Raw genomic sequence first — 24,654 nt, 5'->3', positions numbered from 1 at the left:
CCAGGTGGAACCCAGGCAGGCACCCAGCCCCGTGAAGTCCAGTGGAGGCTGTGTCTGGGTCTGCCTTTCACATCTGACTGGGAGCAGGTCGCTGAAGGACGGGCTGGCAGGGAGAGGGGAGTGTTTTCAGTGAGTCTTGTAATAATTGCAGGCTGCCTCGTGTAAATGGAGTTAACTTCTCTAGTTACTGAAGGATGAAAAAGCTTATAAATGAGGCAAGTCTTAAAACACCTGTGTGTGGTTGTGCTTCTCCCCGGCCAAGCAGTACTTCATAGGTAAGTGCCAGCCTGGAGGTGTTTGCTTTGGTGGTCACAAATGCCCCTGGAGATGTTTCCTCAGAGAGTGAATCTGCCTGTTTCAAGCCTCTGAATTATTTTGGCTGTAGACTCCTGGTTCAAGAGATGTGTTTTCAGGAATGAAACACAAGATTTATCTTCCTACATTGGTCATCACGTTAGCGCTCTCATAATGCTACTTTGAGCACCTCCTGGACTTTGATCTGATTCTTTGCTTTGTTTGAGTATAGGGAAATGTTTAGCATGTACTTTGTGTTGTATTTCTGACTTTATGGGTTTTTTTTTACTGGCTACCAGTGAGCCTCAGTGGAAGTGGAATTTTGCAGCTTAAGGAGGCTCCATAGGAATTTGGATCAGCACAGTGATGTGGTTTATGTCAAGTCTGGTGGTACTGCTTTTGCTTCTTGGCCACTGACCGCAGTGCTCTTGCCCCATGTGGGTGCTGCAGCAGAAAGGTGCCTCACTGAGGTGTTGGTCAGCTCTGTGGTTATCAGCCAGCACCAGCATAAAGGGGAGAGGAGTTCCCCTGCTGTTTGATGAGCTGGTACAGTCCTGCATGGAGAAGGGCTTCCTGATGGCCCTGGGTAGGGCATGAGATTGCCAGAGCTCACCAAAGCTTGACTACAGCAATATGGTAATTTTTGAAAAGAAGTCAGCAAGTAGCAGTGTTCCTGCCCTGGCACACTACTCAGTGCAGTCTGTTTTTATATGAGTTATGCCTCTCTTATTTGTTTCCTTGTGTTGTTATTCTGTGCTTTGAAGTTTCAGGTCTCATTTTTCATTTTCTCTGATGTCTAACAATGTTGCTGTCTGAATTATCTTTAACATCCTTCTCCCTCCCAAGCTTTAGATACCAGTTTTTATCCTCATAATGATGAGCATTTATTACTTAGACAATAAAATAGTGCTGTATTGTTTCAAGCCAGCAAAATATTTTAATTCCCTGTTGGAAAAGGTGATACTCCTAATTTTTTGATCTCCTGCTTTCTGACACACCAATTTCTCCTCCAAACTGCTTTAGCTGTGTTGCATTTTCTTGCCAATTTGTTCCATGGGTCAAATGGTTCATAAATGTCCTTAGATATTGAGATGCTCTTTTTGCATGCAATCAAGAGTATCTTGGCAGTCCATTCTACTCCAAGCAAAAGGTCTGGGTGCATTCCCAGAGAGGCTCTGCTGTCAGCCCCACTTCCTTTGCATGTACCCAACCACAGGGAGACAAACTGCAGCTGACATCACGTTGTGCCCATTTCAGACTCAGCAAGGGCTGGATGCTGGAAAGTGTCCTCTCTCCCCTCCTTTCCCACAGTCTTCGTCATCTAATAAAGGACACTCTTGCCTTCTATGAGTCCCTCCTTTCCAGGATACTGAATTCAACCACTTTGGCCACCTTTCTGCCTATTCTTCAGATGGAGCTTTTCTGGAATCAAAGGAGGAAGGAACAAGGGTGATGTTTGCTTTGGCTGCTAAGGAAATAGAACTCAATAGTACTTGGCTTGTAGACTAAATTTTAACCAGTTAGGAAACTTGACCTAAACTCCCATTACTAACAGAAACTCCAGTTTAGGTGACTTGTTCAAATGTGCACTTTCCTTTGAAGAGAGACACTAACTTTTGATATTCAAGAGATTGCCATGTAGCTTAGATTATGCCACAGTCAGAAATGTTATCTTGGCTGGCTTACTAAGCTTCACTAAGTAAAAAGAAAAAATTGACCATTAAAAAACTCCAAAAATCTGCTTAAAGTTTTCAGATCTTTTTCACTGTTCAAAGTTAGAAAGAATAGCAACAGCATAGCAATATTTATTTTTTTCCTTTTCTTAGGAGATGAGAGATTTCAGTTTCTGTATTAGCATAATTTTAAGAGCATTTGTCTTGAATTAGAGCCTAAATGCAAGTATTTGTTTTAATACACTATTGAATTGAAAGCACCCCCAAGGGGAGAAGTGAGTGAGCACTTCCCCATGCTTTTTAAAGTTAACTGCTGTATGTGTTTACAAGTATGTTTCTGTGCCTGTAGAAGGAGCAAACTGGCAGAGTGACTGAGCATTTTACAAGTTTGTTGTAAAATAAACAGTGTGTGGAATGATTCCTTATTAACTCTGTGGTATCTATTTCTTCTAAAGCTTATATATTTTTAACTTGGTTTAAGAACATTAGTTTTTTTAAACTTGACTTATGCATGTTGTGTTTTGAGAAGCAGTGGCTTATGAAGAATGCTAGAGGTTTGGGAAGATATAGGGTGAATTAGTGTAATAGGAGACAAAGTTATGTTAGATTCAACCTGTTCCTTCTCAGACAAGGAATACTTTGGTTTCTTTCATCAGCCTGTCAGCTCACTGCTGTTCAGACCAAGTTGTAATTCAGACTTGGCTGGATACCATCTGTTCTCTAGAGGTGAAAGGTATGGTATATTCAGCCTGAATGTTTTCACTTGAAGTAGGCATTTTACTGAAGGTGCTCTTGGGCTTCACATTGCTTGTCTCTTTGCATTTTTGCTTTGTTAATCCTTGGCTGGGTGTGCAGAAGGAATGCCATCTGTGCTTTACCAGTGCAAAGGACATCCATTGCCTCCTTGGTGCAGGTCAGCTCCATTCCTGCCCCTCTTTGCCAGTACAGTATTGATGTTACCACAATAATATTGCACATTTTTTCCTAATGAAAGCAAGAGGAGAAGCAGTGTGGTATTTATTTTTCTGTTTGCTATGGTAGCAGTAACCCCTTGGGTATGTCCTACCCTTCCCTTAGACATTTCCTCAGAGCCTTCTGTGGTGCACACATAGGGAAATGCTTGTCCAGCTCTCAGGAGTCTAAGGACTGCGTGTGAAACTATTACAATGTAGAGACATTGCCTGAGAGGACATAAAAATGTCACAGTACACAAAGGTGGTGAGCCCTATCTATCATGGTGACAAATTATGAACCTGCCTGCTCACATCCCTGAGGTATTTTAAATTATTTGAGTATTTTGCCATTGGTTTGTGGGAACTTTCCACAAACCTTGGCATCATTTGAGCAATTATGTATGAAGGAAATCATGGGCAGTGAAATAATGATTCAGAAAATCTGGAAATGTCTGTAGTCTTCTCCAGTTTGCTGTCTGTAGGGTGCATCAGGAAAAGATGGAGAAAGCTTTTGCTTAGGTAGAGGTTGGTTGGTGTCTTGGTACTTCTTGTAGCCACCTCTCCTTGCTGGATTTTAATTCCAGGCCATTCAGACAGTATGTTAAATAAGCAAAAAAACCCCATTTATTCCCTTCAGATTATACAAGGAAAGAAAGAGTGGACTGCTCCTCTCCCATCCTCTCAGCATTGCTTTGTTTTCTGATAGCTTTTTGAGCCTGGGAGGCTGATGGCCTGTAGCCTTCCTATTACACCTGAGTGACAAGGATCACTTCTCAAATGCCAGCCAGGTACTTTAGCTCAGCACCTCCTGCTTTGCCTGGCTGCAGTGTGTAAGCCTGGCCATAAGGAATTTCTGGGACTTGGGAAACACTGCCTGCAGCCTTTAATGCAGAGTTTAGAGAATGATAAAAATGTCTTTTAAGGAACCTTGCTTTTTGAATCACGACAAAGGCAAGTGTCTTCTATATACAGATTTAAAATATTGTGGACTGCTTGTTCTGGGCACAGCATAAGCAAAGAAGGTTCTAGAAGGCTCTGTCCAGCCCTGGCCTCTCTTCCCACCTGACAAGCTCAGGGTGCCATGAGCTTTTTGCTGAGTGCACAAAGCTGTTTTCTGAGGAGAGGATGAAAGTGTCTGTGCGTGCTCAGCTGAGTAGTAACAAACATCTCCTGGGAGCAGACTGTGTCAACCTCAGATGCTGCTTTTACAGCTGAAAGTGTAAGTTAAGCTGCTTTCAAGTTAGGCTACTGTCAGTTACCTGGTCACTCTGTTTAGCATACAAAATTGAAGAGTGACCAGGTAACTGACGGACAGGACTTGCATTGGTTTCCCATTGTCTTTAGCAAGACAGGGAGCTTCCAAGAGACTTGTCCAATATTTGTCTTGAGGAGGACAACTTTCATCTGTGTAGACATGGTAAGGGTAATAATACTAAGGCACCTTGCTGTTCCATCCTAAAATCTAGAAATAGATTTTTTTGCATTTAGTTCAGTTATAAAACAATAGTGATAGTTGCCTTTGCAAGCAAAAGGATATCCTGCTATTTTTTCCCTTGCAAGTTAAGTTCCTTGGTTTGGAAGCATTTAAAGATATTTCTTCCATTTCCATTAAAGTTTAAAAATAGCATGTAGGCTCTTTCTGGGTTAACAACTTCATTTTCTTAGGAAGAGAGATACAATTCCTATCCTTTCAATACATGTGTTTTCTTCTCTTTTTTCCTTTGGGAATACCATCCTTAGATGTACTAACAAGCATCCCTTTATTCTTGTCCCTCCCACTTGCCTTCTCCTTTGATGCACTGGTCCTGGTGACTTTTAGCATCCCCCAGGCTGTGTGGTCTGTCCCAAGCAGCAGCACAGAGATGTGCTGGGTGCTGGTGTGGGACTGGTGATGTTGCTCCAGGCTCCAGCCTGCCTCTTCAATTTGTTTTATTTCCCAAACTTATTGGCAGTGTTGGTAATACAGGGAGGAGCTGAGGGTGCTTTCAAACAGCTGGGAGAGCCTGTATCTCCAAGTCTTGTTTACTGAGTCTTTAAGGGGAGGTGCACCAAGTGCCACCACTGCCATCATAAATCTAACTCTGCTTGTTTTCCAAGGGGAAAGTGGTCTTTGGAAATGGAAAGCATTTCTGAGAGAGAGCATCAGTTAATTATCTGAAGTGGTCCTCAGAGCCACAGGATACCTCTCACCACCAAAAGCCCCAATTTCCTTGATGGTCTTAGCAAGCATTATTATTATTTTCTTATCTTTTGTTGTTTCAGCTGCAGTGACCAGCTTTTTTCTGGAGTAGGCTAGAGTCAGGCTACTCAAAATATTGTAAAAGTAAATCTATGAACATAAATTGCAATGAGGTGGTACTGGATATGAGAAAATACCTGAAACAGTGGCTTGCTGCTCTCACTCAAATGCTTCCATTGAAATAAAATTGTGTATTCATTCTTCAGTGAACAAGGGGACACAGCCTCGGCCTTTTATGGAGACAATAATTACAGATTCACATTAAGCAGTATTAAAAATTATTTACTGGAGAGACCTTAAGGGTACAGTAGGTGAGAAAGTTTTGTGGAATCAAGGGGTCAGAACTAGATTTTTGAGAGCTACTGTACAGATGGTCATTGCAGTGGAGAGGTGCTCTTTTGTGGAGATTCTTTATGCAGAGCAATTTTCTGAAGAGATAATCAGCCTTGGCTGGAGTTCTGGTCTGCATGGCATTGTACAGGTGATGCTGCACTTAACTTCCATGCTTACTTTGTTTGGATTTCAGTTACATTATTATTAGATGGAGGCTAACAAGAGATGCACAAATTTTTGTCAGCAGCTCAGCATTTGTAACGAATCCTTCATTAAAACATATCAACAGTCTGTTCCCCCAGGACACAACCCCCTTGGCTACTTCAGTCAAAGAAAGACAAACCAGCAATTTGTTTTTCTTACGCTGTTTGAACACAAGGAGGCCCGTGTATTTATTTTTAGATTGAGCAAAATAATCCATTTTGGGGTTAGAAAAGCGTGTAAAATCTTTAAAGAATGTTTTATTTCCTGCAGGCACCCACGCAGGAACAGGACAGTACAACCATTGTTTGCCGAGTATTTTGATGTAAAGTGCTTAAATTGCCAGGATCATTCAGTGTCAGCTGAAGAAAGCTCATGGGAATGGTTTGATTTGTTTTCAAACCTGTGACAGGGCAGTGACAGGCTGGAGCCGCTCTCTTCACTTGGAGCTGGGCTGCTGAGTTGAGGTGTGGGCAGAAGCAGAAGAGAAGGTGGTGTGGCATTTTTCCCGTGGAATAACTTTGATGTTGCCTTGGAAAAGAGAGGAGTGGACTCAAATGAGTTAAGTGTGCTTGTGGAACTGTCCACAGGGAACTTGGCTACAGGCGAGCTGCTGGTGAAACCGTGGTGCCCACAGAGGACCTGAAATAGAACCCTGAGAAATTATTTTAGAATGCCCCTGTGGACTCTGAGACTGGTAGATTGGGTTTGTAGTCTACAATGAAGTCTTGTGACATCAAGCAAGCAGCATAAACACAAATGCGAAAACAAAGGCTTTTATAGTGTAATTTCAAAGACTTTATCTGGCTGGCTAAGACAGAATCCTTCTGTACATTTCTGTAGTGTCTCAGTATTGTTTTAGTGTGCACACAGCAAAAAGCGTAAATAGGTTTTGGTTTTTATGAACTACAGAAGTGAAGCCTTACACTGGAAGCAATGTCAAGCAGATCTACTTTAGCTTTGCTTTGATTTGCTGGAATTATTCCAGTCTCCCTCCATTAGGGTGAAGAACTAGGTTGGTGACAGGTGAGACCCAGGATGTGTTGCTTGTTGCTGCTCATTGTCCATAGCTCACCCATCTGGCTACTTGCAGCTGGCACAAAACTCAAACAAGTATATCCCCAAACATGTATTTCTTACAGCTGCTGCAGTGGGTGCTGCCTTGTTACTGCTTTCCACAAAGAGAATCTGACATAAGGTTTTTACAAAACTTCAGCTATTTCATTTTTATTTGTGTTTAATTTTTTCTTTTCATCCTTTTGTATTCTACCTTATGTTTGGGGGGTTTTTTTGTTGTTGTGGTTGTTATGTTTCTGTTGAAATGGAGTGAACTTTCTTCTTCTGTGCCAAAAATGATGTGTCTTGCCGTAATTTGTCCTGTGAAAATTAATCCTAGTCTTGGGCAACCTGCTGAGAAAATTGCCTTCCCTTCTCATGGATTTGTTGTTCTATGACAGCAGCTTCCTGAATTTTCTGGAACAGCTCAAGCTGCTGTTAAAGGGACTCTGCTGCCAAATAGTACCTCTATGTTATTTTACAGTAGTAATGAAACCTCAGACAATATTCCCTGTAATAAAATGGCCTTTTAAATCTGTAGCCATAGTTTAAGAAGTCAGTCATTAAGTCATACTGAGCTCATACTGAGCATATGATTTGAGATTTTAAACAAATTATGTCTATAAAGTTTTCATTACAGTAATGTAAGTCCCTTTTTGTTGTATATTTCTGAAATGTTTTTGAGCTTAATAGAAAAATAGCACCAAGGAAAACCTAAATATATGCAAGTATTCCTACACTTGCATATGAGGGAAGTGTGAAGTCAAGGAAGGGATGGTCTCATCCCTAAAATACAGTTTGCTTTGAAGTGTTTGCACACACTTTAGCCTGATTTGTTATTGATTTAATCCAAAGCTCACGGGCAACAGTGCAAAGACTGGTAAGCCTTAGCTCAAACTCCACCTTTTTCCTTTTAAAAGCACTAATACTTTTTTGCATGAAATTTAAAAAGGAAACAAGCAAAACCCCAAATCCCTACAATTTCTTAACATGAAAGAAATCAGAAGAAAATCTTGTGTTGACTATCTGGCTGCATCTTTCTTAGCTGACACAATTTTGATGGTTTTGTTAGCTTTTCATCCCTGTTTCCCCTGTGTAGTCACTTCTCCAGTGGTTTGCAGGGTTTTTTTTAATTGCAGCAGCTGCAGCAGTGATGTTTTCCCAGGTTCACCCAAGTGGTTGCTGATGCCAGAGCTAGGGAAGTGGTGTTTTGTTAGAAGAGTTGGGTGCTGATGGAATCTTTGGGCTGGAAATGAAAGTGTGGTTTTATGCCTCAGGGAGCTGTTGTGGTTACTAAGTTTCACCAGGATGTGCTTCAAAACCAAGTCATTTTCTATTGTTTCCAATCCATTTAGCTACAAGCAATTAAAATAGCCCTGATCCATAGCTCAGGGCATACAAGGCCATGGACTAGGTTAGTGCACATGGGAAAATACCGCATTGTACATGGACTTTGTGTGCTTTCTAGGGAACAGAAAATTTGCTGGTAGCAAAGCTTACACTCATTGACTGGTTTTCTTTGTCTTTTTCTCATAATCTAAAATACCTACTGCATGAAGGTTTTTAAATTATTATTTTCCAGTTATGGGTTATTTAGCAGTTATTTTCTAGCAGATATTGGATACAATATAAGAGGTGTTACAGATTTGTAAAATTAAAATAGTTGTAGGACTTATGTTCTGTGATATGGAACACTTAAATAGCCTTGGCAGAGAATCTGCTTGGTGTCTGGTGTTCCTCAAGATAGTGTGTGAAAGCCTTTATGAATTTTCATGTTTATGTATTTGTGTCAATCAACAACACGGTTTGAGCTTCAAGCTTTGGCAGCCTCTTTCAATACATGGCAGAACATTATTGCATCCATCATCAGGATTAGTAGAGGCTTGGTTAAAATATGCCTTGTCTCTTGTTGGCTGGGTCATTTTGGAAACGTGCCCTGTATCTGTCTGTAGCACAGAGAGGATGGATTTTTAACTGCACAAAAATACAGGTGGGTAGATGCACTGGAGAGTAAGTTGGCTTGCTATCGCTAGCGTGACTTGTGGGTGAGGAGGAGAAGTCATTTAGTGCAAGATCTCCTCCTGCTCTGACTGGCTGAGCACAGATGGGTGAAGTGAGGACAGGATGGTAGGTTTCAGTCTGATTTTTGTCCTGCCTGTTGTTTTCAAATTAAGCCTTCATGCAGTGAAGTATGCAGTTTTGGGGTCTTCATTGCATACAAGTGGCAATGACTGTGCAGTTGATGTGAAAAAATAAATTTAAAACTAGATATTCTTATTCAAATCTATTAAAACATAGTATTAAATGGGAAGCAGCTGAAAATGTGATTGGTTTGTTTGTTTGGGTTTTGAGAGCTGGCAACCTTCTCTGCTGATAGTTGCGGGGGCAAAGCTCTCACTAGGAAACAAAGAAAACCTGACAGCAGAATGAAGGGCATGGAACTCATAATTGGCTTTTCTCATTGTTGCTGCACCACTTGCCTGGGTTTTGTTGGTGCTAATAACTCAGTCTGAGATCAGGCAAAGAGCAATAGCTGGCATACTTGAGCTGTACACACACACACACATTTCAGTTTTAATTAGGAGGAGATACCAGGCAATGCACTTGTGCTGTAGCTGTTCCTCTCCTGCACTGCTGGGTACCTGCAGCACCAGTTTCACTTAAGATGGAGATGGAGAAACAAGGGGCTTGTTTGAGCACAGGATGTCAGGGGGCAGCTCCAAATGGGCTGTGACAGCAGAGGCTTGCAAATAGCAGGGATAAGCAGTGGGGTGGAAATTATGGAGATGAGAAGGAACAGAAAGGTCTGCAACACCTTAACGCTTGCCTGAGAGGCTGCCTGGATCCATTCCAGTTAATGCCTGCTCCAGAGCTCCTGTCCCTGTCCTTGCACACTCTGTGTGCTCTGACTGCCCCTGGCCTTGTCTGAGCCCACTCATCTCAGCACTGTGACACGGTGGCTTCTGAAATAATGCATGGCCAACTCTCTCTGAGAGTTGACTTTTTTGACATCTTGCTTGAAACTACTCTGGCACAGCCTCCTGAGGAGGCAAGCTATTTAAAGACCAGGGAGAAAGCTTCAGCCCCCTTCTTGCACACACGAGAGCCATACGGTCCTTCAGCTCCACTTGGCACATGTGACAGACTGGGATGAAAATGTGTACTGTAATTTTTAGTAGAATATCTTTTAAAAAAGAAATAACCTTAGAAGCTCTTTAACCCCATCTTCATTACAAAAAATCCCCCCTCAAAACAACCACTGCTTTGTAATATCTATGGCCCACATAGTATCACTGCCAGTGGGGCATCTCTTTTGTGTGCCTGGTGGTTCCTTAGGCAGTTTAGTTTGGGTTTGGTTTTTAGTTTATTATCCTGATTTCCTTATTCATTCCCAAACAGAGCAGTGTGAGGCTCAGGGCATGAGCAGAGCTATGTGTTCACGACAGCGTGTGGATTTTGGAATTGCTCATGAGGAGAGGACATGGAAGTATTTCTGAGAGTTTCGTCACACACTTGCTATGCAGTGTGAATCTGCCTGTGCAGATTTTAAATTGTTTTCTAAATTAGGAGCTCCCTCTCTTCTTTTGTGGGTATGTGCACCTGTGCATTTCTGCATGCCTGTTGAAGTAAAGACAGACTAATTCTTCAAGTAACTTCTAGGGCTTCTTAGATTTGTGTAGATGTTTGAATTTATTTTAGCCTGAAGTCCTTTTCAGTTCATGATCGAAGTAGTAATAAATCTTTCAGGAGCTGTTTTCATTTTTTTACTTTTAAGTCAGTGATCTTATTAATATTATTAGTAATCAAATTAATATTATTGCTGCAGGAACTAGCTGTTACAGAAATACAGCATCAGTTTGGATGGGAGCACTGGCTCTAAAACACCATACCAAACCCAAAAATTCTGGATGTTGCATGATTGTGCTTGATCATGACCATCAAAATACTTTGTAAGCAATGTTTGGAGGGGCCTGTGTCATTCCCAAACGGAAAGAGTGTGGATGTGGCATAAGGAAATCCAAGCTGGGGATTGTACAGATGTCAGTGTCAGACACCAAATATGCACCAGGCTTAACTGGAGTTGTCTGTCTGCATGTTACAGTGTTCCCTGGAAAGGCTGTAAAAGAGCTAGCAGGGATAGACAGCAATGTGGAATATTTGGTCTCCCACACCCACAGTCCTCAGTGGAGCTGAGCTCCTTTCAGGGATTTCTTTGGCTTTATGGCTTTGTAACTCTTCCTGCAGCAGCCTCGTATTTCTCCTTTCCCCTGAACCTGTCTCTTAAAGCTGACAAGGACACCCCTTGCTGCTGGGTGGTAATTGTGGTTTAATGGTGGTTTAGTGGTTTGACAAGCTTGAAACACAGCCAAGATGTGACTTGAAGAAAAAAAAGCCCAACAAACAAAAGGGGGAAAAATATTCAGGATGCAGAAAAGCCCAACTTCCTTCAGGCACTGGATAGCTTTGTAAAAGATGAAGTTTCCTCAGTCCCTGGAGCTGGGATGGAGGGTAAGGAGGTTTGCCCCACAGGTTTGGGGCACAGGGACAGTCACAGTCCTACCTGAGAGCACAACCCCTTTGCAGTCAGCTGACTCCAGCCAGTTTTGGTGTGGTTTTGAACCTGTGCTTGTTCCAAGCAATCTGTGATTGTCATCTCTAGAGCAATCATTTCACCACATATTTGATAATGGTGTCCTAAAAAACCCAACAAAAACAGAGGTCCTTATGCTGCCAATGCAGACGCCTGTGTGGTGCTTGTTCAGTGTCACGTGTTTGTTTTCCTTTAAATTTTGAGCCATGAGGAAGAAAGTGGTTTCTGCTGAGCCCCTGGACCTGTGAAGAACCAGTCACTGAACCCTTGGGGGTTATGATAAATCCTTCTGACAATTGAACTATAAATACTCTGTGTATGTAAACCTGTATCAATGTCAAAGTCTTTTTAGGCTCATCAGAAAGAACTCCAGGAAGGGGGATGTGGGTTGTTTGGTGCAAGGATAAGAGAGGTCCAGACTGGCTGTTACAGATATTCTCTTATTCTCAGGTTAATTGCATTCCACTCTGTCATCACTTGTCACCTCATAAAACTTAAGTTTCTGAAATGGGTGAAGTAAACTGACTTTGGTTTGTGGCAATCAATCCATTAAAGAGAGAGTTTTGAGATACTTAGTCCAGGCAGGATCTTAATTTCTTACCAGTTTTGTGGGAAGTTTATTTCTGTGGTGTTATTATGGGATATCTCCAGAGTTTCTGAAGCATTTTGCTCAGGAGGATGCAAGTGAATATGTCAGCTGTTCGCGACTTACTGAATCAAGAAGTGAACTAGGCTGAGCTACCAAGTTAAGCCTGCTGAGAATAAAAAGAGGAGAGGGGGTGCCTTTTTTGGCACCATGAGTTACGAAGCATTCCAGTCTCTTGCCATGTGGTAGTTGCGTGCAGTTTGCCCTCCCTGGCCCCTCCTTCAGTCTGCTGTGGGACACATCTGCAGGCCTTGCTTTCATTTGTGTGTCTAATCTGGCCATGCCTCAGCTTCCGTTTGTTTGGGTGTGTAAGGTCAGAAGCAGCTCTCCCTGTGTGATTTTCTGAAGAAATTCAAGGCTTTGTCAAATGAGCACTGCTTCAATGAGAACTTTATGTAGACTCGGACAAATGAGGTTGCAAGGAAAAGGCATTCCTCTTCTCCTTCCAATGTAAATAGTACAGCATGTGGGAAACAGATGAGTGGACTTCCTGTGAAAGGGCCAAGGATGACAGTTTTGGACTTTATTGAAGTGTTTGCTTGCATTGCTCTTTACTTTTTTTTCTGGGGAAGATCCTTCTGGTTGGGCATTGTAGCACACTGTCTGCTTCTTGAATGTGAATAAATTCTTCTTGGTCTTTCCTTTTCAGCAGTTATCCTGATGACTGAACATTTCCATAGAATTTCTTGTTTATAGACAAGAAACTGACCTGGCGTGCATTTTTCTCCTTACAACTAGTCAGTTCTTTGGCTGTTTTCTTTTCCAGCCTCTTTTAATGATATCAGTTAGGAAAGGACATGTAAATGACAGATACTTTTAAAACACATGCCCTGTTAGTAGAAGAGAAGCTGATGTGTGGAAGGGAAGTGATGTTCCCCACGGCTGGGGCACATCAGTGTGCGGAAGCACACGTACACTCCGAGAAGGGATACGTTAGAAGATCCTGCCATTAAAATTTGGGACTGGGCTTTTATAGTATCAAGTGATTGACTGTCAGATTTCTTCAGGCCAGCTGTGTCAGCTTAGCAGCTTTAGATAAGTTATTGGTAGTATCAGTAGAATGTTTGTTCCTTTATCAGGTACTTTACCAGGTCTACCACATCTTTATCTCACTGTCAGGATGTTTAACTTTGGGATTGATGAGTCAGACTGGTTTCAGCTTTATTCAACACCAGAAGTCCTGTGATGCCTCCTTTTCCATTTACCACCAGTAGCTTTGCAAATACCATTTGCCATTGGTGGTATTGCTTGAGTCATTTTACCTCATTCCAGGCAGAGTGTCCTGGTGGAATCTCCAGTCACCTCTGCCCAGGACTTGAAAATGAGGCATTTCAGAAGTGCATTATAAACTGTCCTTCTGATGGGGATTTTAATCTTTACTAGCATTTTATTACTAATGGGCTTCCATGAAATTTATTGAGCTGTTGGTAAGCAAATGTTCACTGAGTGTGTGAATTGGGTTTTTTACCAACTTTCTCATGTCAGTTGGTAAAAAACCCAAACTCATGCTGCTTCCCTCTTTCTTGTTACAGCAAACCAACTCCATTGATGTGCAGTCCATTGAAGAAATTTTGAGGGTAGGTACTCTTAAATAATAGATCTCTGTCTTTGCTTCGATTTTGCATGCCTTAAGGTAAAGTTTGGGGAAAAAATACTTCTCTGCTTCTGTTCACTCAGCAGATGTAGCTGTCACTAGTTTTTGGGTGTGCTGAGGAGAGGTAGAGATAAGACTCAGCCTCAAATACAGCTGGAGTTGTGAGATCAGTCTTTCTATCAGTACATAAGTGTAATACAGTCTGGTGCAGTTCAAGACTGACAAGTCATCTGAGACAGCCAGAGCTACTCCTGCATCAAGTCAGGGTTTGCCATTCCCAGGTGCTCTTCCTCCAAAGGCTCTGGACAAGCTGCCTTGTGTCTGCTGCCAGCCCCAGCAGCGTGGCCCTGAGCAGGAACACATCTGTGTCCTTCCCACCTGCATGTGCATGGAACTGCTGCTGGGCTGCTGCTCCCTCACTGTAATTCCAGTCTGCTCATGCAGAGCAAAGCCATGTCTGATGCTGTAACCTTGTGTCAGAACTGCCTCTGTGAGCAGCACTAGCTCCAGGTGGCTGTGGCTGAGTCTGTCTTATCCCTTCCCCATGCACAGTGTGAAAATGCCCAGGGATTCCCCAGCCAGTGGTGCTGATCCTGAAGAGAGGGTTCCTTGATGTCAAATGTATTCTGAGATGCTGAAGTCATGGTGGAACAGTTTGGTTTCTGCAATTCACTTCCCTTGCTGTTGCTTGAGGTTGCAAAATCCCGATGACTCAGTAGCTCTCCAGAAGCTGCTGTTGGGGCAGTGTTTGAGCTGAAGAGGAGCTGCACACAGGTGCTGGTTGGGGTTGCAGCACAAGGACTCCTCCTAGAAGTCTGGCATCTTTTTGTGTTTCACCAGGGATATCCTGTGTTCTGGCCTGTTAGTAATGCATATCGCTATTTTTGTAGCAACCATGGGGAAACGTGCCCAAATGCATGAAGAGGTAGATCCAAATCTCTGTGCCTATCAGCAAAACTCCTGATAGCTGCTTCTCTCAATCTCTTTCCAGGAAATGACCCGCTCTTGGCCACCTCCCCTGACAGCTCTTAATACACCTACTAAAGCAGAGCCTTCCAAATTTCCATTCCCAACAAAGGTAAGACATCCTCTTTCTTCCAGGACTTTTGATAAACTAGAAGAGAGCTTTCTGGCTCTTGTGGGTGTTTCTATCTGATTTTGTCCCCCTTCTATAAATAAGGGCTGTTAGGGGGTATTACCTTCAGAAGTAGTCAGATAAATTAAACCACAATGGGGGTGAATAAAGAGTGCTTCAGCAACTTAGGCATTTGTTGTAATTGTGGTCTTCAAATACTTTTGTGAGACATTTTAAGTATCTCTGCTGAAGCACAAAATATATTTTATCTTTTTGTCAATAGAAGAGTTTGCTGACTGTTTAACAGACGTGTTTGGCAGATCTTATGAAATTTTAAAAATACTTCTTCAAGAATTCACATACCCCTAATGTGCTTACAACTGGTTTTTGGTGACAGTAGCACGTTATCATTTCTGTCCATGCTAAGCTATGTCAGGCCAGCTTAGACTATTGGACTCTTTGACAAGCTAGTTGAAATGTTTATTACAGAAAAGTAACATGTGGAATACAAATCATCAGTACGCATCTCTTACGAGAGAGCTCATTTATTTTATTCTCAATTTGCACTTTGTCATTTTTTTCTAGGAATTGCAACCTGAAGGATCTGTAGCAAAGGATCAGAGTAAGTAGATAGCCAGAGGAAACATACATAATATGTTTATTGACAGATAGTTTTGTGTGTTATACATGACATGTCAATTGAGTGACATTGATGAAGAGGTGTGATTTCCTGTGCTTTGTTGAACAGTAATGAATTCAGAAATGGCATGAGAGATTGTGTACATTCATTACCTAGGCATTAAGGCAGCTGTTCATCTGAGGACAAATGGTATTTCATTAGGAAACCCCATTTGGAATGATGAATAATCTGATAACAATTATGTTCTAGAAGAAAGTGATGAGTCTTATCTGGTGCTCAGAGAACATAGGGTAAAATAGGCTACAAAGGAGGCAGATAAACCCAACCTATTCATTTTTGATTTCCAGAGCAGTATGGAGCACCTTCAGAAACGTTGCCAGGTTCTCAGCCAAGAACATCGTAAGTAACCAGACCTTGTTCACATCTCTACTGTGCAGTTAATTAAAGAACCTGGAAAGAACTAAATTTTGGGTTACTCAATGTTTCTGAAGATTAAAGTTTTATCAGTCTGGTTTTTCTTAGAAAACTTCCAATGCAGGGAATTTTCACCAGTACAAACATTATTGTTTCATGATGGAATCATAGAATCATTTAGGTTGGAAAAGACCTTTAAGATCACCCAGTCCAACTCTTAACCCGATGATGCCAAGTGTACTTGTCATGATTACAATGATTGTGTTGAAACCAAAACAAAACTGAAGAAAAATCCCAACTATTAATGCACCAGATTAAAGGTATTTTGTTCTTTTTATCCGTGGCTATTCAACATCACAATTTTGTGCTCTTCAACCTACAATAATGCATCCAACTGAAATAAAACATAAATTAAAATAGGTCCAAACTGAATGTGATTGATTCTGGCTATTGTTTTGAAGCCTGAGAGGGCTAGTAAAGCTATACCTACAAGAACTATAAAAAACAGGCCTGAAATTTTAAAGCAAAAAAAAAAAAAAAAGGTAGATAAAGTAACTTGGTGCTGTCCTTGTAGGTGAAAGTGGTTATCTGTTAATTAGGTTAATTACAGAAGTTGCTTGAAAGCAGTTTTGTGTGGGCTGACATTAATCTTTCAGGATTAACTTGGCCAAATGCAGCATTGCTAGGTTCTGAGCCATCAGTAACAAACAAATCTTCCCATGTCTGGAAGGCTCAGGGGTCTGTGTGCAAGGCACTTGCTGAACCAGTAAATTTAAATGTCTGTCAGTTCATATGATACATAAATATCTTGTTACTCCATGAACTGTTCTTCCATGGAAGGCTGCAAACTACAGAGTACAACGCTTACTCCACTTGTTTGCCTTTTCCCTATCACAAATCATTTAATTAAAAACCAAACATAACCGGGCTAGTCACAAGTAAGAGCAAAACGATGTCTCCATCTTGGCTGAGATTGTAGAATTTTTCACTTAAGCTCTGTAGAGTCTGTTACACATCCCTTTTTCTACTGTTCTAGCATAATGCAGAGGAGCCCTCACTCATGGGGAGCATGGGATAGTCTTGCTGAGCAGTCAGCTACTACCTTAATCTCTTCCTTATTATGCTTCACTTTCATCCACCCCAGTTTGTTCCTCCTCAATGACATCTGAAAATTTTCATTGCACTACTAAAACTAGTAGTTCCAACTGCTCCAGGCCTTCCTCCTCAGCTACCCTATGACTATCATAATTACTTCAGTTCACAGCTGCTTGTAAAAAGCCCTTTAGCCCTTTAGTCAGTTTTTGAGACAGCAGAGAGAGAAGAGACTTTTCCTGCAGACAAGAATTGGAAGGGACTCCTTCCTTAGCCCACGTGGCCAGAATTGTAAATTTGGCACGGTATGGAGCTCTGTCCTTAGCCATGATCCCCTCTCTGCTCAGCGTCCTTGCCGGGCACTTCAGAGCCAGTGCTCATCCACAAGGGATGTGTGAGCCTGTGGTTGGCAAAGGCAGTGGAAGCAGGAGGAACAGGGTGGCCTGGGTTTGTGTCTGAGTGAAGTTTGCCTGGGGATTTCTTCTACATCTTTCCCCTGAAGTGGTACATCCCTTCTTTTCTGTGTTTGTTTTCTCTGGCACAACAGGCCTGGCTTTCTGTGCTGTTCAAAGCACTTGTGACTGTCTGAAAATTCAGCTGCCTGGAGTAGCTTGTGTTGCAAAGTGTAGCTGGCTGAAAACAAACAGTGATTGTGCTGGTTAATTAGAAGATGAAATCCCAGGGCATCTGTGTGCCCAAATTAAGCATTCAGCTTTTCAGAGCGTGCAGGGATTTCCCAGATGGATTCATTCTTGAATGCAGCCCTGAAGTTTGCACCTGGCAGTGCTGGAATGGAAGCAGCCCTTCTTTGAAAAGGAGGCATGCCAGCTCATTCTTGGTGATGCATCTTTAACCTGGCTAGCAGAGAGGGACCAGCCTGTGCTTTCAGTGAGGTTGTTCGGCAAGTGATAATAATTTTAGTGCCGCTTCTCTCACTAAAAGAACTCTTTTAAAATAGCTTTAGGGAGATTAATGGTGTGTACATAAGCTGCAAATGAACAGGTCCTGCAAATGAAACCTTGGCATCTATTATTCCTGAGCTAACTGGAGCATTAAAATTATTAAGGCAGATTTATTTTCTTTAACTAGGCTATTTAACAATTTGTCAAAATCTTGTTTTGTGGAAACTGGCTTTGTCTACCCTTGCAGAAGTATGACCCGAAGTTTTAGAGTTCTTCCTTGATCCCAAATAGAGCATAAGTAGTTGCAGTGCTCTTTTATGCTGATGTATTTTATTTACTAGCAGCTCACGTGGAAAAGGTAGTCCTTTTTATTACAAACAGTTAAATCAGATTTAAAGAGATCTAGGTAGTGTCTTTGGATGTCCCTGTCCACAGCAGGGACAGACATTGAAACTAAATGATTTCTAAGGTCTCTTCCAACCCAAACCATTCTATGATTCTGTGATTATCCTCTTACCTCTAAATGAAATAAGTCTATAGTCCACAATTCTTAAAGCAGAACAAAATTAAATAAACAACACCCCAAAACCAAACTTAAAACCTTTCAACAGGTTTTAGCATCCCTGAAAGTTTCTTCACTACCATTTTTGAAGGACTCCTTCCCCTTAGGAATTGTAAAAGAAAATAAAAAGGATTCATTGAGATACCAGTAGATGCTTAGCCAAACTGCCCAGAAGTGTGGAGAGTGCCTGTGCTGTCACTGTTCTTTTTTCATTTCTGTGCCTCATCTGTCTGGCTGCTCACTCGGGCCCACAAGCAGAGCTGGCTCGTGCAGGATTGCTGCAGGCTGTTTGCCTTCTGTAGGAAATTTGGAGCTCTCCTTTTCCAAGGTGGTGTCTCATAGTGCTTCCCTTCAGTGTTTACTCTAAATGAAGAGGCAAGAGGTGATTTCCAGCGAGAAGGTGTGTGAGGAAATGAGGCAGTGGAGGGTAGATCACAGGGGAATGGCAGTCAAAATGAACAAAGAAAGCACCGACTTTTTCCTAATTTCTCCCCATTTTTCCAGGGTCATGTGGTTCACTGAGGACCATTTATAGTTGTTTTCTTGCTATAAAACATGTTGTCATGAGGGGTCAGAGTCCTGTTTTTCCTTTTTGGCTGCAAAAAAAATTTTTCGCAGAAAACCCTTGGTTTGAAATGAGGTTGAAATAAGTGGAGTCAAGTTTTGTCCTGATTGATTAAAATCTCTGTCTCAGCTCCCAAGCTTTTGATCCCATTTTTGGAAGGACACTTGAATAATCATCTGGGTTGAGGAGTCAATTGCCAGCTAGTTTTAAGATTTGAATAACTATACTTTTGAATAGCCAGATTTTACCTGCCTATTTTTCAACTCCTTTGGGATGCCTGCACAGTTGCCAGAGAGGGGGATAACAATCTGGGAGAGCTTTGGGTCCCTCTCCTTCCCTTCCAGCATTTTAATTAAAAATTGCAAGCAGTAGTTACCACCTGCAGCCACAGGACTAAATGATGCTTTTGGAAATGTTTGTGGGCAGCCTGCTCTCTTCTCTAGCAATAGTGAAACGGAAACAAGTGCCTCTCCACTTGTAAACTGCTCTGAGTACCTGAACTGCTCGACAGTACTGCTGAAATGTGCAGGAGAAGGGAGTTCCTTGAGTAGAGAAGAGATGGGAGATAGGCTTGACCTTGGCATTGACTTACACATGTGCAATAGGAGACTTGAGCAGCAAAATGAGAACCCCTGGGGTAGAAGAAATATTTGCAGCCCCTGAGAGCAGAGTGGTGCTCCTGAGGCTTTCTGTCCCTTGGGGAGCCAGTGCAGGCTGACAGCATGAAGTCTCTTACTGTACCAGTTTAAAAAAAAATAAAAAAGAAAAAAAGAAAAAAGGTCAAACATTTTAACCATTCATTTCAGGTAATGATAAGGTTTAGTAGATTGAGCATGCCAAATGTTCAGAAAAGATGGGGGAGGTTGTTTTGCTTTGGCAAGTACAAACCAAATCTTTATCACTGCCTGCTGCTTCAAAATGTGTCTGCCTTGGCTGATATTTATCTTCTGGTTGTCTTTCAGAATGCTCCAGGACGACCTGCAGCTCAGTGATAGTGAAGAGAGTGGTGACGATCAAGTCGGTTTTAGCTGTTTTATACACTAGGCACACAGACTTCCCTTTAAACATCACCACTTGTTGCATTGTTCTGAGTTCTGAGCTAACCTTTCCTCCCCCTCTCCTCTTTGTCTTTGTGAACAAAACAGGTTGTTGAAAAGTCACCTTCTTCACTTGCTCCTCCAAGGTACAGGTTTGTTCCGAAACAACTCGCTAGACCACATAAGGAGAAAAACAAAACTGCTTTTTATATGTGGGGTAGGAGGGTAAGGGTTCCTGGTTTCTCTTATAGCTACAGACTTTGGTTTCTGGCAGCTCTTGAAAGTCAGCTTTAGTTGTGTGGGGTTTTCCGGAAAGCTCAAATTAGGAGTGAGTTATCCAGGCATGCTGGATCTTGCCTATGAACCAGAGCTGTATTTCCTCAACTGCTCCTTTCTCTTCTCCTCCTCCCCTCCACCAGTGTCTGTAGATCACCCTGCAGCTAATGGGATTTTCAGCTGTAGTGGCAATGGGTGAGGTGTGAGTCCAGTTTTAGCTCAGAAGGAAGCCCAAAACAGCCAAGTGGGTAAAGAACAGGAAAGGGTTAGGAAGACTCATTGAGGCCGTTTCAGCTCCTCTTGCTAAGGAAGCTGATTGTAAGCAGTTTCTGCCATGTATTGTTAGTCAGAGGCAATATTCAAGGTAGACTGAACGGCCATATGCCAGCATTTGAGGAAGAAAGATGGAAAAGCTCAAAATTTTTCCTATATGAGAGCACTGACATAGATTTTTTTGACTTGATATGTATATTCTTCAAGTACAAGAGTAGTCTACAAAGTCAGACTTGCAGAGGAGCACACTGATACTTGGCATGATCTGTGTCTCTGCAAACTCTTAAAATAAGAGTGTTCTCATGATATCAGTCTTGGATCAGCAAGGAGCTTGCCTCCAACTCGTACAAATGTGTTGATACTGATGTGGGAAACCAAAGTAGAAAAACTAAATTAAAATATTTACATTTTAATTTTGTAAGCCCATTTCAAAAAGAAAACCACTGTGCATAAAAGGGACAGCTCTTCCTTGATTCCATCCACTCTGTTGTCAGTGTGGAGAAAACCAGTTTTTGTTAGAGCAGGGTTTTGCAAGAAATGCTGCTGCCTGATGTGGCTATTAATGAAGTGCTTACAGCAACATGACCAAGTAATACAGATGAAGTGAAAACTTAACAAGAAGACAGAAAAAAACATGAACCATCCTGAAATATATGTTCCTATCTTGTTCACTTTTATTGGAAGTTTTTCATTTTGAGAGTTGGATTTTTCAGAAGAGCACCTGGGCAGTTTCTGTGCTTTTTAAACTTTGGTTGGCAAAATGCAGCTCTACATTGTAGCACTGGTATCCTGCTACAATATTTGACTGGGTTGGAGTTGAAGGTTTTATTATTTCCAGCAATTTTGTATTCTGGTGCTTTATTTTTTGAGTATGCCAGTGTATTTCTCTGGCCTTCTCCCCTCTCATATCAGTGCCAAAATAATGGGGTTTCAGTTTTTGATTTTGAATAAAACTGTCAATATTATAAGTAAGTAACCTTCAGCCATGCTACTTTCTAATTCTATCTCATGGTGGCCTTGCAGTTCCTTACAGTCCCAGCCCAAGAGTGTGGCATCAGCACATTCCAGCAGCTCGGAGTCAGGGAGCACCAGTGACTCAGACAGCTCCTCAGACTCGGAGACAGAGAGCCACTCGAGTGACAGTGACGCGAGCGACCCCCCGAAAGCACCAGCGCCTGAGGTGAATGCAAAGGAGAGGCAGGAGGGGCTGCTCACACAGCCCCCTGCCTCACTCTGCTGTCTCAATGCACTCAGGGCAGGAGACTGCAACACTCTCATTGATCAGGTGTCCCCTTGACAGCTTTGCTGTGTCACTCCGCTTTTCTTGCCCTTTGCTTCCACTCTAGACTTTGTCAGCCTTAGTTACCCTTAATACCAACATAATTAGACCTTCATATGCCCAACCTGGAAGTGTTCCCCTGTGTCCTTTGGCACAGCTGTCCAGCTCTCCTGGAGGAAGCAGTGCCTTCACTGGGGAGGCAAGAGAAGGCACAGAGGGAAAGCACAGCTGGGCTGTGTGGGGCCCACCTCTGCCTGTGCAGGATTTCTGGGTGCCTTTATGGGCAGTGTCAGGGTGAGACCAGTTTCCTGATAATTTAGGAGGAGCTGCTGCCTCCCTGCAGCTCCTGTGTCTGAGTGACAGATTCAGCTTCTCCCAGGTTGCCGCTGAAGGGATCAGACCTGCAGAAAGGGCTGGAATATGCTTAGTCTCACTGCTGTTGAATTTGGCTTGGATACTGCTGCACTGGCATTTCTGAGGGTTTTATTGGGGAAAGCAGACAAACAGAACTTGGTGCCTTAAACTTTCATAATTGTGAGATCATGCATTCATTAAAAAAAAAAAAAATGCTGCAGAACTCCTCATGCCCCATGCTTTCAAACAGTTCTTCCAGCTTGCAAAACATTCTCAGGCCACTGGAAAGTATATGGCTGTGTCTGCGGACCCAGCTGATGCAAAAATATCCTCTAGCAATTTGAGGTCCTCTTACAAAGCCCCTTGTAATTTATTTTTTCGTCCCTCAGCTTTAGCTTTCTTTCTTTTCACCTTAGAAGTGCATGAACAGGAAGAAGCCAAAAACAAGCTTTGAGACAGCCTATCTTTCCATCTCACTCTAAAATTTTTGCCCTCCAGCAGCTGAGTTACAGACTTTGCCCACTGCAATATGGTGTCTTTGAGGGAAGATGTTATACTCTCCTCTTTTACTAAATTCTGTCTGGTTTATCTTGAAAATGCTGATGAAGTCCTAGTTACTTGCCATTGACCTTTTTGTCCTTTCTTTTCTATTCAGCCAACTGTTTATCCGTGATGCTCTGGAGTAGGTTAGTGCACATGGCCTCTTTGTTTATAGTCAGTTCTTCACATGCAAAAGCAAACACTTTGAGACCTCTAGGGCAACAGTCCCAAGGCTCTAGTAAGCTGTGCTAGGATGGAAACAGCCCATAAAGGCATCAGGTTTGAATCCTCCCTTTCTCTTTTTGTCTGCAGCCCGAGCCACCAACTTCTAATAAGTGGCAGCTGGACAACTGGCTGACCAAGGTGAACCCACCAGCAGTGCCAACAGAGAGCCCCAGTGATCTTTCCCGAGAGGATGGGCGTGAGGAGGCCAAGAAGCAGGAGTGGAGCAGCAGCAATTCCTCCCAGCAGCACACTGAGCTGAGGGAGCCTCCTCACAAGAGCCCAGCGGCCAGGGCTCCCCAGGAGGCTCCTCTTCCGACCAAAGGCAGCTGCCAGAAGGCTCCCGCGTGTGCCGGAGAGCCCTCGCCCAGGCAGACCGTGGGGATCAAAGGGCCCGGCAAGCCCCTGGTGCACGAGGGGCCCAGGAAGGGCCTGAAGGTGGAGAGTGAGCCTGGTCCTTTGGAGGTCACAGACCAGTCTTTCAGGGACAAGCCAAAAGTCAAAAAAACAGTGAAGACAAAATCCAATGACCGAAAAGACCTGAAACCAGGACTTCAAGAGCCCTCTGAGAAAAAAAAGGAGAAGGGCTCCCACCAGGCCAAGGCCAAACCTTTCTTGGAGCCCAGGCTCATGGGAGATGCCCAGGCACATGATGCTCTCAGTCCCATTCCTCAGGGCCAGGGCACAGCCCCCCTCAGGACCAGCAGCCACAGGCCTCCGGATTTGCACAAGGAGAAATTGCCCTTGCCTCTTGGGGAGAAGTTGCTCTCACCAGTGAGGGATCCCCCAACCCGTGAGCGCCTCGTGGTGAAAATAGATCTCTGTCACCTGGAAAAAGTCCCTCAGCTCCCCAGGAAAAATGGGCACCAGAGAAAAGCAGGGACCAAGAACCTTCCTGATGTGAGGAAGCAGGACTTGAAGAGGAAAGCTAGGGACACTCCTGAGGAGTCCCTTGCAAAGAAGAAGGTGAGAGATGGAGTGGGAGGTGGGTTTGCACAAAGACTAATGTGATGTTTGAAAAGCCTATGTGGACTTCCCACTTCATAGGTTGGGAGTAGAGCCATTATCCTTCTGTAAAGCTATTATCAGGGGGAATGTGAATCAAAACTGTCTGCAGATGTTTCTTGTTGATCACAAATCCCCTCCTGAGCAAATGGAAAGCCCTGTAAGCTGTCTAACATGTTTTAGTATTTTAGAATATATTTTTGCTCTGTTTTCTTGAAATCCTGGTTTTCTCAGAGAATAAAACCAGATGTAACAGTGGCTTTCCCTTGAATTACAAGACAGCCCTTTATTTAACTGAGGTGATAGTTGCTCACAAGTGTTTTTTGAAAAGCTGATTCCCAAAGGAGACTATGACTATACCTCCAGCCAGCTGGGTCAGCTGCACAAAGAGTTGGCTGCAGACCTTGTGGGCAATGGGTATTCCCTCTGGATATTTCAGTCCCTGGGTCCCTTTTTGGTTCTCACAGAGCAGGTGGCTCAGCATGGGTGGGTGAGTAACCTTGGTTTGGGTTTTGCCATTTTATGAATTTCCTGTAGTTGTGAGGGAGAATTGAGAAGAGCAGGAAAATTGTGAAGTAACTTGACACCTCAGAAATTCCTGCTCTTGCAGAGCAACGGGACAAAGGGAAAGAGTCAGTCAGTCAGTCAAAGAGACACAGGAGAGGAGCTATTTGATGTTAGACATGTCTTCTCTTGCAATCTCGGTGCCTGACTGAAGGGAAGCCCCCTGAGTGCCTCACTGTCAGCTCTGTCCGAGCATCAGTACCCTCGGGGGCTCAGGTCTCAGGGCAGCCAGCTGGGTCAGGTAGCCTGGAACACAGTGTAAGGATGTGATCTC

General features: G+C 42.9%; 1 protein-coding gene across 3 annotated transcripts in view; it reads left to right on the top strand.

Moving 5' to 3' along the window:
• LOC103826067 (ALF transcription elongation factor 1) overlaps window positions 1-24,654 on the top strand; it is a 67,426-nt gene that overhangs the window by 29,412 nt on the left and 13,360 nt on the right. For 2 of the 3 annotated variants that reach the window (XM_030238781.2, XM_050973572.1), the window contains exons 4-11: window positions 13,519-13,563; window positions 14,572-14,658; window positions 15,241-15,277; window positions 15,643-15,694; window positions 19,793-19,847; window positions 19,976-20,019; window positions 21,440-21,596; window positions 22,902-23,777. In XM_030238781.2, the coding sequence (XP_030094641.1) occupies window positions 13,519-13,563; window positions 14,572-14,658; window positions 15,241-15,277; window positions 15,643-15,694; window positions 19,793-19,847; window positions 19,976-20,019; window positions 21,440-21,596; window positions 22,902-23,777 (1,353 nt within the window). The remainder of the gene's footprint in view (window positions 1-13,518; window positions 13,564-14,571; window positions 14,659-15,240; window positions 15,278-15,642; window positions 15,695-19,792; window positions 19,848-19,975; window positions 20,020-21,439; window positions 21,597-22,901; window positions 23,778-24,654) is intronic. The other variant, XM_009101341.4, reaches the window with a different exon arrangement.

The sequence above is a fragment of the Serinus canaria genome, chromosome 4 (genome assembly GCF_022539315.1).
Source record: "Serinus canaria isolate serCan28SL12 chromosome 4, serCan2020, whole genome shotgun sequence".
Lineage (NCBI taxonomy): Eukaryota > Metazoa > Chordata > Aves > Passeriformes > Fringillidae > Serinus > Serinus canaria.
Note: the sequence above shows the minus strand (reverse complement) of the source record. Positions and strands in the feature narration are given on the sequence as shown.